This window comes from Myotis myotis, unplaced genomic scaffold, assembly GCF_014108235.1.
Source record: "Myotis myotis isolate mMyoMyo1 unplaced genomic scaffold, mMyoMyo1.p scaffold_m19_p_16, whole genome shotgun sequence".
In the NCBI taxonomy this organism is placed as follows: Eukaryota; Metazoa; Chordata; class Mammalia; order Chiroptera; family Vespertilionidae; genus Myotis; species Myotis myotis.
Window position 1 is genome coordinate 51,627,253 of NW_023416320.1, and position 15,497 is coordinate 51,642,749.

The 15,497-nt window shown below is 40.4% G+C and overlaps 1 protein-coding gene across 1 annotated transcript in view; it reads left to right on the forward strand.

Moving 5' to 3' along the window:
- The window catches only part of CNBD1 (cyclic nucleotide binding domain containing 1), a 209,708-nt gene that overhangs the window by 122,711 nt on the left and 71,500 nt on the right, over nt 1-15,497 (forward strand). The window contains exons 9-10 of the mRNA XM_036337501.1: nt 13,200-13,309; nt 14,555-14,705. Of these exons, the coding sequence (XP_036193394.1) occupies nt 13,200-13,309; nt 14,555-14,705 (261 nt within the window). The remainder of the gene's footprint in view (nt 1-13,199; nt 13,310-14,554; nt 14,706-15,497) is intronic.

The window sequence follows — 15,497 nt, forward strand, 5'->3', positions numbered from 1 at the left end:
CTATTTCTTTGTCTATTCTGTGCCTGTGCCTGTGTCTGTCTCTGTGCCTGTGTCTTTGTCTGTGCCTGTCTATTTCTGTGCCTGTGTCTATGTCTGTGTCTATGTCTATGTCTGTGCCATTGCCTATGTCTGTGTCTGTGCCTGTGTCTATGTCTGTGACTGTGCTTGTGTCTATGTCTGTGTCTGTGTCTGGGCCTGAGCCTGTGTCTTTACCTGTGTCTGTGTCTGTGCCTGTGTCTGTTTCTGTGTCTATTCTGTGCCTGTGTCTGTGCCTGTGCCTGTTTCTGTTCCTGTGTCTGTGCCTCTGTCTTTGCCTTTGCCTATGCTTGTGTCTATATCTTTGCCTGTGTCTGTGCCTGTGCCTTTGTTTGTGCCTCTGCCTGTGTCTGTGCCTGTGCCTATTTCTTTGTCTATTCTGTGCCTGTGCCTGTGCCTGTGTCTGTCTCTGTGCCTGTGTCTTTGTCTGTGCCTGTGTATATTTCTGTGCCTGTGTCTATTTCTTTGTCTATTCTGTGCCCATGTCTGTTTCTGTGCCTGTGCCTGTGCCTGTGCCTGTGTCTATGTCTGTGCCTGTGCCTGTGCCTGCGTCTGTTTCTGTGTCTGTGTCTGTGCCTGTGTCTGCACCTGTGCCTGTGCTTTTGTCTATGTCTGTGCCTGTGTATGTGTCTGTGCCTTTGTGTGTGCCTGTGTCTTTGTCTGTGCCTGTGTCTATATCTGTGCCTGTGTCTATTTCTTTGTCTATTCTGTGCCTGTGTCTGTGTCTGTGCCTGTGCCTGTGTCCATGTCTGTGTCTGTGTGTTTGTCTGTGCCTGTGTCTATGTCTACCTGTGCTTGTGCCTGTGTCTGTGTCTGTGCCTGTGTTTGTCCCTCTGTCTGTGCATGTACCTGTGCCTGTACCTGTGTCCATCTCTATACCTGTTTGTAGATCTGTAGCTATATATAATTGATGCCTATTATTTCACTGTCTGAGTATACCTGGAAGATCCCTCATGTTTTGAAAGCAGCCACTGTGTGTACCTGTGTCCATCTCTATACCTGTTTGTAGATCTGTAGCTATATATAATTGATGCCTATTATTTCACTGTCTGAGTATACCTGGAAGATCCCTCATGTTTTGAAAGCAGCCACTGTGTTGTACTTCCCTCTCAGAGTAGTAGGCCAGTGCTCTGCAGTAATGATTTTCCCAGGGGGCGTCTTGCTCTAGGTGCAGAGCTTTTGTTTAGATCGTTTCTCTTGACCAGGTGAGTCACACCTGTGCAGCCTATGGTGTTGTCTTAGAACACCAGCCAGGGAGCTTGTTTCATCTCTTTAGATGTTGGCATCACTGAATTGATGTCAGGGCATTGGTGGATACCTTGGGATCCCAAACACATTCCCAAACTGCTAGTTACGGAGCCGACCTCCAGCTCCTGTGGCATCGTGTGGCCATTGGCTTACTTACAGAAAGATAGAAAAACAGGAACTGGCTTGGGAAAATCTGCTTCTGACAATAAAATTATTATAATTTTTTTTTGCATTTCTACATGCAAATTACAGCCACATGAGTAATTCACTACTCTTTAGTCTATATATTGATTTTCAAACTTTAATAAAATAGTGTCATTTGCATCTTTTTGTTGAATCTTACAATTTACAAGCCTTAGAAGTTGCAGAGAATAATACGCCATAGAAGCCCTCCGTGGAAATAAGACAAATGTTGGGGCAGCTGAGGGCAGCCATGGCCAGACCTGCATTTTCTTCTAGCCCCTTAAGTTCCCAATCTTCAGGAGCTTTTAGGAGATGATTACAGCTCTGAGAAAGACGCGGGCACGCATGAATTTAGGCTCAAATTTCTCGAATAGCATGCTTTTAAGTTTTAAACTATTATTCCTATTGACCTTTGAGCATCTTTGGGAGGGTAGTGGTGTTTTCTGATGTTTATTTTAACATTAAGTCTATTCATCCCCCAGAAGGTTGGCAGGGCTTCCTCTGGGAACTCTGGGAACCTAGATTCTGTTTCCAATGGGCCTGAGTGTGAGAGGTTTTCTTCTTTTCGTGCAGACCATGCTAATACAACAGGTTGTTTTAGAAAACATTGCTGTAGCTTATCTGGAGGTAACATTTGCCACAGAATGTAAGCTATAAATCAAATGTAGGTTGCTATGCAAGAGTAAACTACTTGTGCCTGAGTAATGTGATCGTAATTATTTAGGCATTTTACACAGAATAATGAAAAAGAAACGTTTTTATTTAATTTATTAGGGTGACACTGCTTAACAAAATGGCACAGAACAATTTTATGTGCTTACGCTGTTATTCTCAAGAAGTACATTGGCCCCTTGTTGATTCATGCTGTTGGTCAAATATTGAAGACATGGTTTTAAAGAGAGGCAGTATAATAGCCATTACTTGGACAAGCCTTTCAGTCACAGAGGAACTAGTAATAGTGTTTCCTGTGTGTGAGCCATAGAAAAACAACCTCACAATTCAGTGTCCCTGTGACCTGGTGGCTTTGAGGGGAAAGTGATGTTTTGTTTATTGCAGATGTGATAGCTTAAACATGTTATATGCAGCTTTTTAAAAATTTGTGTTAAAAATAGAAAGATATAAAAAAGATAGGTTAGTTGTATACATTTTTATTTATTTATTTATTTTTAAATATATTTCTTTTTTGATTTCACAGAGGAAGAGAGAAGGAGAGAGATAGAAACATCAATGATGAGAGAGAATCATTGATCGGCTGCCTCCTGCACGCCCCCTACTGGGGATCGAGCCCGCAACCCAGGCATGTGCCCTTGGCCGGAATCGAACCTGGGACCCTTCAGTCTGCAGGCTGACGCTCTATCCACTGAGCCAAGCTGGCTAGGGCAGTTGTATACATTTTTAAAGTCTATTCTTTTTATTTAAAAAACACTCCAGTGTACATTTTTGAGAGATATGCCTAGTTTTTCCTCCATCATCATTTATCCTTCTATGCCCTTTTCCACTTCCGCCCTCCCTTCCCCCTCCACACACACTCACCACCCTGAGAGAATTCATAGTTACATGCATTTAACATGTTTAACATTCTAGTCACTTTTCTTACACAATGACAGTAGAGAGGATGTCTCAGTGACCGAACTGATTTGAATAATGGCCCTCCAGGACCAAAAGTGGTCTTGACCCCATTTTGTGTCTTGCATTTTCTAGAGTAAACTGTTGTTTTTGCCTTGTTTGCCTTAGAAAACGGATCCTAGCAGCCTCTGCTGGGAGGCTGAGGAGACCCTGCTGTGTGCCATGATTAGAAAACCTGTGTTAGTTAGCTTGGTTGCATTTTCAAGGAGCTGATGATACTAATGCTTTCTTTCAAATTTGCTATAACATGGAAGCTAAAATGGACAAAGGTAAGATAAAAAAGACTGTTTAAGCACCTAAGTGGGAAGAGCAATATAAAATTATATTGGAAAACAACGTAGCAGCACTTCACAGGAAAATGCACCAAAGCAAAGTCAGTGCATTCTAGGCATTCAATGAGAACTAGCTCAGCACGGCTTTAAAAATCCATTAGTACATTTTACTAACATATAGATTCAGGGAGAGGAAACCATAGCCTCATCTTCAAGCGTTTGAGGAAGTTCTGACACACATTCCCAACAAAATAAGATCCGATGAAAACTTCTATGTCAAAACAAAGTTAGTGAGTTCCTGGCAGGAAATACCAGGATAGTTATCATTAAAGGGATAAGCTTACTAACATTCTTAAGAAAAAAAATAATAAGCATGAACTTGTAAAAGGGGACGGTGAAATCATCTTCTCTACTCATTATAACATTAGGTAGTTCAATATTTGTGGAATCAATGAGAAATTTATCAGGAATCATGGAATTAAGTGAGGTGACGTGACAAAGTAGATATTTAAAATTTATAGCAGCTACTTAATAATATTTAAAGGAAGAAGAGATTAAATATATAACAACCAAAATATTAAATATCTAGAAATACACTTAATAAAAAGTATGAAGCTATTATATAACTCAGCTGACTTACATAAACTGAAACAATATTTAAGGTATAACTCATTCTTGGATAGGAAAACACTATGAAAGATGACTGTTTACACTGATTTTATTAGCTCAATATGAACTTAACAAAAACAACAGTAAGATTTTTTTAAGTGTATTATGTTGATACTGTATTGTAAAAAATTAAACAAGCCCAAAACTTAGAAAATACTTTGAAAATACTCAGGGAATATAATATGAATCAAATATTTTATTTGATAGGCAGATTACTTGAAAGACAAACAAAATAAGAAAAAGCTTAGCAATTTAGTATACTATAGAGATATTTCATATTACTCTTTTTAAAGTATGTTCTTATTGATTTTAGAGAGAGAGGAAGTGAGAGGGAGAGAGAGAGAGAAACATCCATGAGAGAGAAACTCATCTGCTGCCTCCTGCAAAATCTTGCTTGTGGCAGTAACAGAACCACAGGCAACACCCGCGACTGACACTCCTGCAGCCCCAGGACCGCGGGGCCAGGGCCCAGCGGGTGTGCACACATCACTGCAGGGGCTCCATGAGGACCCCTGAGTGGGCAGCACGGACCAGTTCCACGCTGTTGGCAGCCCTACTAGGCCAGGAAGGATGTAGGAGCAAAACCACTTCCAGGATTTTGTAGCCGCAGGGAGAATACACGTTCTCTCAATAGATACGTAACAAATACATTGAGCTATAGAAAGGTAACATAATTTTAACTCTACTTAATGCTTTCCACTTTAATTAACAAATATTGATTGATTGCAAAATAACATGGCTCTCTGAGAGAGAAATTAACAGTGAAAATTGAAGAGTTTGAAAAGAATGGAGACTGGATCAGCCAACTAGGAAAAGGAGTTTCTGTGTAAGCTATAAATGTTTACATTATGCTCAAATAGGTGATAAAGACAACGTGCAGGAGCCTGCCCATTTTATTTCAATGCCTTTCAGTGAACTGTGTTTTATCTCTTTCCTTTTTGAGTAATTGCACCATTTAAAATTTAAAGTGATTCTCAGAGGGAAGGCGTGGGTGGGTGGGGAGAGATTTACCAAAGAACTAATATACAAAAATGCATAACCCATGGACACAGACAATAGTGTGGTGACAGCCTGGGCAGGGGTGCGGTGTGAAGGGGGCAATGGGGGAGAAGGGGGACGTCTGTAATATTCTCAACAATAAGATAAATTTTAAAAACGATCTAAGGAAGTCCTGGCTGGTGTGGCTCATTGGTGTGGCTCACTTTGAAGCATCATCCCATCCCCTGAAAGGTCGCCAGTTCCATTCCCAGTCGGGGCACATGCCTGGGCTGCAGGCTGGATCCCCGGTAGGGGCCTGCACCAGGCAGCTGGTCAATGTTTTGCTCTCACATGGATGTTTCTCTCTCTCTCTCCCTCTCCCTTCCTCTCTCACCAAAAATTAATTTAAAAATCTTTAAAAAATGTTCTGAATAAAATTTTTAAAATAAAGGGGTTGGCAAAAATAGGTTTACAGTTGTGAGTACATGGAACAGTTTGTTCTTATATTATTACTTATTAATTATTGTATTATTTTTCATACAAATGACTGTAAACCTACTTTTGCCCCACCCTATATGTATGCTCTCTAGCCTAAAAGCTCCTTAGAATAGTGACACATTCCAAAATCAAGTCCAGTTTTCATACCATATGAACAAAATATTGAGTCTCTGCTTGCTTTTTGCAATACATGATACTGTGTAGATGTTCTTTTAGCTCTAATAGAAAAAAAGTCGATTTGGAACATTTAACTCTTTCTTATTTTATTTTTCATTATTTGTCTAGTCAAGTCAACTGTGTTTCAGACTTCTTAAAGAACACAGTGTGTTTTGTGCATGCTGGCCACTTAATTAAATTAAATAATTTAACTGGTTACTTCTGGTTCAACAGTCGCATTTTTAGATAGAAAGGGCAATGGCATTGTCTTCATGCTTAGAATATAAAATATTTTCAACACTTCTAAAAATTTGACTGAAAGTATTTCTGAGACTATTTTCAGTTGTCTGTGTAAACATATCTTGTGTAGTTATAATTCTGGACTTTTGACCCAGAAAAATTATTTTGTTAAAAGTTAAATATTATATGCCATCTCTTTGAGGTCAATGGCTTATAAACAATACCTCAAACAGTTGAAGGAATTTTTATTCATAGAAAGTTGCGCGCGCATGTGCACGTGTGTGTGTGTGTGTGTGTGTGTGTGTGTGTGTGTGTGTGTATTACATTGGATATTTTCAATGGAGAATGAAAAAAAAGTATTAGGAACTCAGACATTAAATTTTAACACCAATTTGGTTTTTATTGTAATCAAGAGCACAAAACTTGATATGTGCTCGGCTGTTGTTAAATGGACCGTATTGTTATCATAAGCATGTCATATAGCAGATCTCAGAGCTGCCTTATATGTGATGAACCACTTTTTCTCGATGCTTTCCAAATTAAAGAGAATTTGAACACTTGACAGTTTCATTATGATGTGTCTGTGTTTGTCTTTTTAGATGTATCTTAGTTGGGGTGAATTGAGCTTCTTGAAGCTGTATGTCCTTTTTTCTCAAATTTGAGAACTTTTTAGCCATGATTCCTTCAAAGAGGGTCTCTGCCCCTTTCTCTTTTTCATCTCCTTCTGGGGCTCCTACAACGTGTCTGTGGACCCATTTGATATGGCCCATGAATCCTTCAGGCTCTCTTCATTTTTCTTCATTATTTTTCTTTTAGCTCCTGTGCCTCAGTAAGTACAAAAAATCCTGTCTTCAAGTTTGATTATTATTTCTCTGCTCTGGTCAAAGCCTGTTAAGTCCCTCTAGTAGGTTTTATTCTTCAGTTTCAAAATGTCAGCTTAGTTCTTCTTCATATCACTGTTGATATGATTTAATAAAAAGTGTTAAGAAATAATCTACATACCTGGGAGAATAGGTTAAGTTATATATTCAAGCTGACATGTGGAAAATATTATTTTAACTGGATTAGTTATTAGGGTAAAAATAAAAATGACAATAGGAGAAAATATGAGTATACAATTTATTTTGAGTTTGAATATGTAAAAGAAATGAGATTAAGAAGAAAAAATAAGTTTCAGAATAAGCAACACAAATAATATTGTAATAGAGGATTAATATGAAAGAGTTCACAAAATCTAATAAAACACATTGATATTCCATATCAAAAAATGGAAATGGAATTTATCATCTCTTTTAAAAGTTGTTCTGAAAACTGCTAAAATAGTAAAATCAACAATTTTCACAGTATTTTGTCAGAAAATTTTGCAGAAAATTGAAGGCTGGATCATCCGTCATTATTGTACTGAAGTGAGATTTTGCATAAACATCATATAAAATTATTGCACTAATTTGAGTGTAAATAACCAATGTTCTGAAGGCATATAATACATCTCTTTATACAAATATTTACCTACACTGGTCCCTATTATGTTAAAATATAACAAGAAGAATATATCTTGAATCAAAATTAATTATTGTGACATTAAGGAGGAAAATAATTATTTCAAATAATGAATGAATTTAATTTTCATATATACTAGGTACAAATGATAAATGCAGCCTCCTATTCAAGTACTTCTTTGGGCCACTCCATTTAGTATGAGATTATTCCTCTCTGAAAAAAAAAAATGCTGCTAACTAATTGAAATGAAATGAATGCAGATGGTTAGGTAGGGCCAGAAATGAAGTAACTAATCAGCATATCATTAAATGGACAATTACCATGATTAGCTAGAATCTATGATTAAAATATATGATCATCAGGTGAAAACTTAGAAACTCTTCTTTTTCTACACAAAGATGAAAATAATTTTCATCTATTCACGTAGTGCTACTTAGGAAGAGCTGTCTCTTGCAGGTAAGTTGCTTGATCTCTGTGGTACTCCCAAGAACCCTGTGAGATAAGGTCATTTTGCTGTTTCAACTAAAAATATAATTCCAATTCCACGTGTCAGGCTACACACAATTGCTTACTTGTCCTAACTTAAACTATTTCATTGAAATGAAATATACACACCTACATATCTATTTAACTCACCATCCTTCTATGTATGACTGTATCAAGATTCATCACATTGCCAGGAAAAAAAGGGGGGGGCATTAGCAGCAAATCAGAAGTATTTTTGGAAGATGGTAACCATACAATTCCTGTTTGATTTGACAGCTAGTCAATCACAGGTATTGTCACCGAAACTCTTTGCTCATCAAACCCAGAAGGAAGTTCTCTGGATCAGCCACCTGACCCAAATTTGCTCAATATACTTTTTCCTGCAGAACAAAAATCTTGAGTCCCCACCGAAACCTCGGATAATGGGGTCCATGTGGGGAGAGTATGGGGAGCTTGTAGTCTCTTCGGATGGGGGGGGGGTCTTTGAAGCCCAGGATGAATGTTAATTCATTTAGAAAAAATTTGTTTCCTTCCCCTCAACCTGTAGAGGTGCCAAGACAGAGTTCAATTTAGAAGGAAACTCAGTGCCTCCCAGGGGGAGGGGGTTTTAGCCGCAACACCAGGAGCTCTGATGAGCAATTTCCAGAGGTTTCTCCTGTGTCTCTCCACGCCATGCAGCACCAGGACTAGGAGCTGAAGGTGTCTCCAGGCTCCGTGAGCGGCTGTCCCAGCTCACCCTGGGACCACAGCCCTTCGGCGCTCAGGAGGCAGACCGGCCACATCCATTCTCTCCGCTGACTTTGTCGCTGGCTCCAGACCTTTCTCACCGGTGACTGTGCGCTTACATTTTATTCCTGGTTTTTGAATTTTTTTGCCTTTCACCACTTCAGATATTGTAAAATATTTTATCCAGAGTGTCATAAAACCCAAAGCCACCATATCTGAGCTTCCTCTTGCACTCAGTTAACCTGTTGAAGAAATTGCAATTTAAAATGGAGATCTTGCATTCATTTCACAAACATTTATTGAGTGGCTACTATGCAGAGACGGAGGGAACTAAAGATGAAGGTCCTTGTCTCAATGGAGCTAAAGGGCACAGCACACCAATCGCAGTCAGTCAGTACATTAGACAGGACGGCAGGTGGCCACATAGCCAGGAAGAGGGGCAGAGTGAAGAGCTGGGAGCAGGTGGACTGTGGTGCAGCAGGAAGTCAGGGCTGGTCTCTGAGAAGGAGGCCTGACCAGAGTGACAGTGGAGGAAGGTGTGGCTTCCTTGGCCGTAGGCGGGGCGTCCAGCCTGGACCCTCCCTGTGTGAATGGTCTGAGCCCAGTGTTTGTCCAGCTTGGAAACTGGGCGGGAGGGGAGAACATGGGGAGAGTGGGAGGAGGGAGCACCTCTGGCCCTTGTTCATCTGCCTGACTGTGCGGAGAGTCATGCACTGTCATTGCTGTGAAATAATCCTATAAATGTATTGTTTTAGTAAGTTCTTCACTTGGAGTAGTTTCTGGGGCATGTTGAAAATCTAAAATTTCTTCCATGTCTTTCTCTGGATTTCCTCTATCAATAACTTATTTGTGTATAACCTTTTACCAAATCACCAATTTGTGAGAATAGAGAAATGTCTATTTGTTTTTTTACTTCTTATGCAAAGTGACAGTTATTTAATATACATGAAGATTTTACAAATAGTATTCATTGCAAGGATGACTTATTTTAATGTGCCATTAATTTAAAATCACATAATTAACCAATGATCAATTCCTCTGATGTGCATTTCTATTTAAGATTTGTCTCTACTTAGCCATAAATGTATTTATCTGAACATAAATATACATTTCTTTTTAAAAAATTGAATGCATTGGAGTGACATTGATTAATAAAATTATACAAGTAAGGTATACAATTCTACAACACAACATCAGTATATTGTATTGAGTGTTTACCACCTGAGCCAAGAATATACATTTTTTAATAATGAAGAAGTACCATCTAATATTGATTAAAGTGTCTTCAGTGGATTCTTACAGAAATATTCAGTAAATGCAAACTCCTTTCTAACCAAGATCTTTCTTAACAACATTAAGAAAGCAAACTAAATCTATCCATGAGGAAAACACATTTGGAAAATTTCCCCGCGTGGAAAGTAAGCTCACAAAAGGCATCGTTGGCCCCTTCTTCTCATCGCTCTTTCCCAGTCACACTGTTTCATGGTGAACGTGTGTGCTGCTTGGAGCTGCCCCCGCCTTCCTGGTCCCAGATACACTCCTGCCCCCAAACCGGGCTCAGTCCACTGCCGCAGGCATGGCTGTATCTCAGTTTAGAAGACGTCCTGGGACTGTCTTTCCAATCACTCGTTTCCATTGAAATGGGCCTGAACTGCCCCAGCGACAGACAAGAAGGCATTGTCCTTCCCCTGCTTCTTCTGAAGAGTCTGGCAACTGGGGTAGAACAGTTTATCAGACTTGGGTATTTCCTGCCATGTGGTAACCAATAGAGACGCAAAAGAACAACACTGATGTTCCGTCTCTGTGAACCCTTTTCTTCTCCCTATTATTTACGTTTAGGGTAAAATCAGGCCTGCACTTCGTACAATGCTTTAGAATGTCAGCCTGAGTTACTATGGGGCTCTTTCAAACCTAATTTTAAAATTCAAATCAACTTTCTTTGCTGAACATTAATGAATCTGACCTTTAAAAATAATGAATACAATGTCATCTATTTAGTCTACAACTAAATCTTTTCAATTAAAATTGTGTAATAACCCTCTGGGTCTTTTCATGTTGTGTGTCATTTTCTGTGTCGCCCGAGGGAAGGGCGAAGAGCTGACAGCATGTCACCAGTAATTCTTGGTGTGGGAACGGGACAGGGTGGAGTCAATAAACCAGGAGACACAATGAGAAGGTGTTAAGTCTGTCCCGGGGAACTGGTATGACTTTTTCTAGTCAACAATAATGTTTCAAATGCACACTTTTGATAATGTCCTTAAACCCAGAGCTCCCCGGAGTTGTCTTCATTAAGACAAACATTTGTGGCGATTGTTAGAAAGACCAAGGAGAATCACTCCTGGAATGGGATGGGCTCATAGTAGTGGTTTGACTTTGACCTTGTAGCCTGACCTTCAGCACAAGGTCCCTGCCCTTCTGGATATTATAGATGCTTCCCTGTGGCCTATAGATGGCTTGGATTACAGCCCAAGTGCCATCAGCAGATGAGTGGGTAAAAGAGTGTGATACATGTACACCATGGAATTCTACTCTGCTATAAAATGGAAGAAAATTTTACCCCATGGAGGGATCTGGAGAGTATAATGCTAAGTGAAATAAGGCAGTCAGAGAAAGACAAGCATCACATGGTCTCACTCATATGTAGAATTTCATGAACAAACTGAACCATCAAGAAAAAGAGAGACAGGCTTATAGATAGAGAGCAGGCAGACAGCCTGTGTGTGTGTGTGTGTGTGTGTGTGTGTGTGTGTGTGTGTGTGAAGCATTTAAGCAAAAAAGAATGAACTCATGGACATGGACAACAGTATGGTGATTGCAGGGGGCAGGGGGATGGGTGGAGGTGGTAGAGGGCGCAGAGGAGATAAAAGGTGGTGGGAAATAAAATTAAAATGAAAAAACCTGCATCCATAATAATATGTATATTTTTTGAAAAAAAAGGCAGAGCAGCGCACAGGGCAAGTGAAGAGGAAAGGGTTTCCATGGGTTTCCGTGGTGCTTAGTGCGCCTCTCCTTGCGGGGACCTTGCAGTGTGCCAGGCCTGCTCTGCACCCATTGGCTGGCTGAAGGAAGGAGGGCGGGCTCTACTGTCCCCACCGTGGTGCAAGGCCATCATTGCTTTTATGAGTGTGGCCTCTGAGGAAATGCCCCATCTGTACAATCTGCACAGAATTCTATAGACAAAGCGCATTTCGATATCTTAAATAACTTTGTAATATCATTGTTTGCCTGTAAGAAAAAGAGTACAGGAGAGTGTAAGTGTTACCGTAATAATTTATTTAGGCAAAATAATTGATTACTGACAGTAGAATCATCTTTCAATTTTTGTTTTATAAACTTTGAGTTCTGAATATTATCTGAAGAGAGGGAGATAATATATTCTCTTAAACATTTCAGCAAAAAATTGAAAAGCCACTTGTTTTATCTTAAAGTATTTTTCCATTGTCTGTTATTTTTTTATTTTTGCTTATGGTAAATATGTTATCAATAGTTACCTTGTTCTTTTTAGCTATAATTTTTAAAGAGCTATGCTATTTTCCAGCTTATTATTTTAATAACATAAATAAATTTTCTCATGTTGATATATACTCTTATATAATATAAAATAAATAATTTTGAATAATCAAAAGTTTTATTTTTTAATTATAAAAGAGCTGTGGTACATTTACACAATGGAATACTACTCTGCTTTAAAAATCATGGGAGAGACACATGTGTCTACACATATGTTATCTCTGCTACTTTTAGGGTTTTCAGAAAAAAATATTGATATGCCTCAAAATGAACAAAATAAAAAGCCAATTTGAAGTAGCAATTTTAATTTATGTATGTTTAATTGATTTTATTATTTAAATTAAATTATGTTGATAATTTAAAATGTTATGTAGATCAGGAGGTTTTTATTCCAATTGCTTTTTAATCAGTGCCTGGGTAATTATAAAGGTATTATCCAGTTCAGCCTCAAACAGATCTTGGTCTTAAGGTAGCTTCACAAATTTGAGCAAAAAACAATGACATTAACAGCATGATTTACTCTGCGATCGAGGTGCCAGCCATCATACTAAGCACTTTATATGCACTTAATTACCCCACGTCAAGTATAGAACGGGACGCTCGGGGATTAATAGAATTTACGGCGGGTCACGTAGGACCTCGCTTTAAACCCTGCCGAGAGAGGAGAGTGCTAACCGGGCTCCATCGGGCTCGGGGATGTTACACACTCGGCGACTGTGCAAGCCAGTTGGTGAACCATTGGCAGTTTGGCATTAGCATGGCAGGGAATTCACACCACAAAGATCCAAAAATGCCAACTGAGGCTTGACCTCCTCTCTCCCCTGGCCCCCGCCTCTGGCCCTTCTCCCCGTTCACTGCAGCGGGGGCTGGGGGGCCTCTGCTGCCACAGTCACACCAATGTTTCCTTCTCCATAGATGCCAGATGTGGGTGTCTGTCATAGGCAGTGCTGCCTGTAGCCTGGCATCCATTAAGAAACTTACCATTTACAGATGAATGTGTGAAATTCTCTATGAACTCACCATTTATAGAGAAGAATGTGTGAAATAATGAATTATCTTTTTTGTTTTCAGTGATAGTGGAAAGTGGAAATATAATTCCTTTCGTGGCTTATATTAATTCTGGACATTGTAACATTTATAGAAATGTTGTAGGACTCGTGAAATTACAGCCAAAAAGAGCGGTAAGTTTTAAACTTTCATGTTCTCTTTAATCTATTAATCGACTCCAGTGAATAAAGGATGTTGAACATCTTTTCATTGCTTATTGGATACATTATTTGTGTCTTCCTTTGTGAAATTTCTATTCAATGTTTTTTACTATTTTTGGTTGTTTTTTTTTTTTCTCCTCCTTACTGAGTTGTAAGATATCAGAATGTAAGATAAGTTGTAAGATATATTGAGTTGTGATCAAGATATCAATGACCAATGTGCTTAATGGCCAATAAGCACATTGAAAGACCCTTAACATCTTTATTTATCAGAAAAATGCCAGTTATCACCACAAAGTATCACTATAAGGTATCAGGTTGGCTGAAACACATGTAACATATGGCCCAGAAATTTCAGTACATATTCACTCAAGAGAAATAAAATGAAATGCCTGGGCAAAGACCTACATGTACCTTCATTAGCCAGAGGCTGTAAGCTACCCAGGTGCCCGGGGCCTGCTGCATGGTCAGCACCGGGGGTATCTGGGGATGGAGCACCACACCTCCGGGAAAACAGAAATGAAGCCATCCAGAACCTGCATGAAGGGGCGAAAGGCTCAGACGCGAGAGTCAGTCTATGAGATGCCGGGTTTATGAAGTTCTCAAGCGGGCAGAACGCGAATGTGCGGCGATGGGGCATGCGAGCTGAGCTGCTGGTTGGCCAGGCCTCTTCCGTGCACTCGTCACTGTGAACCAGAGGGCTCTCTGGCCTGTGGAGGTTGGGCGGAGGCGCACTGGTTGGAAGGGGGACACACCTTCCAGACAGTTCTTGGCTTGGGACCCCGTTTTAGACTTCCTCTCACCCTCCTATCCTGAGGGCTACCCTGTATTTTCATTGTTTCTTCCCTTATTTTTTTCATCTTGCTGCTCACCAACTCATCCCTGTGTCAGAGATAGCGCACTGAGCTGAGCGGTGCTTACAAAACGGTAGCCGAGGACGTTGAAGAGCGGAATGAGCTCAATGTTCCCTAAACGTCTTGGCAGACTCAAAAGCGCAATGTGCGCTGAAGGGCAGTGCTCCCAGGCCCCTCAGGTGCGAAGTGGTCCGTCGGTAGCACAGAACTCACACCGTGTCAGGACAGGTGTCTCTGGTCGCGTGAAGTTGCAATGCATGTTAAACACCACACCCCGCGCTGGTTTATGAACAGCGTTTCTGGCAGAAACAGCGTTTATCTGTGATCTGAGCGTCTCGTTAAGCGCCACTCCCTTCTCTCGCAGAAGAAGGTCCAGAAGCTGGTCTACATGGGGCAGCTCCACAGGCAGGAGTCCTTCGGCGAGCTCAGTGCGCTCCTGCGGCAGCCCTTCACCTGCACCGTGGTGGCCGGGGACGAGGTGGAGGCGGCCATCATCCAAGGCAAGGACCTGCGTGGTAAGCACCGACTCTCTTCTCTTGTAACTGTGACGACATTTTAGTTGTTGATCACGTGACAAGAGTGGACATATTTCACCGTCTAGTCAGGACACTTAAGGAAGAACAGGTGTGTGATGTTCCTTAGAGACAGCATGCCCACAACCTCACGTTCTGTCTGTTGTAGTGGCGCTCCTTTAGACGATATTAGTGAAACTTCAAAAGACTGATTTCAAATCACTGGACTATCTCTTCTGATTTCCAAGTTACTATTAATAGTAGTACTCCCTCCTGGGCTGGTGTTTCTCAGTGGTTAGAGTGTCAGCCTGCACACCCAAGGGTTGAGGGTTCAATTCCCAGTCAAGGGCATGTACCTGGGTTGTACGTTGGATCCCTGGCCTTGGTCAGGGTTCACGCGGGAAGCAAACAGTAAATGTGCTCCTCTCCTATCAATGTTTCTCTCTTCCTATCCCTCCTGCCCTCCCTTCTACTCTCTCTAAATATCAATGAGAACAATATCCTCCGGTGAGGATTAAGAAAGAAAAAAATCACAGTGCTCTCTCCTTTTCTGGAACACTTTATTTATCTCTAAAATTACTGCTGCTGTGTTTCTGGTTCTGATCAAGTGTGTACTATCCTACAATGTACAGTCTAGATCAGCCGTGGGCAAACTACAGCCCACGGGCCGGATCCGGCCTGTTTGAAATGAATAATAAAAAAAAAGACCATACCCTTTTATGTAATGATGTTTACTTTGAATTTATATTAGTTCACACAAACACTCCATCCATGCTTTTGTTCCGGCCCTCCGGT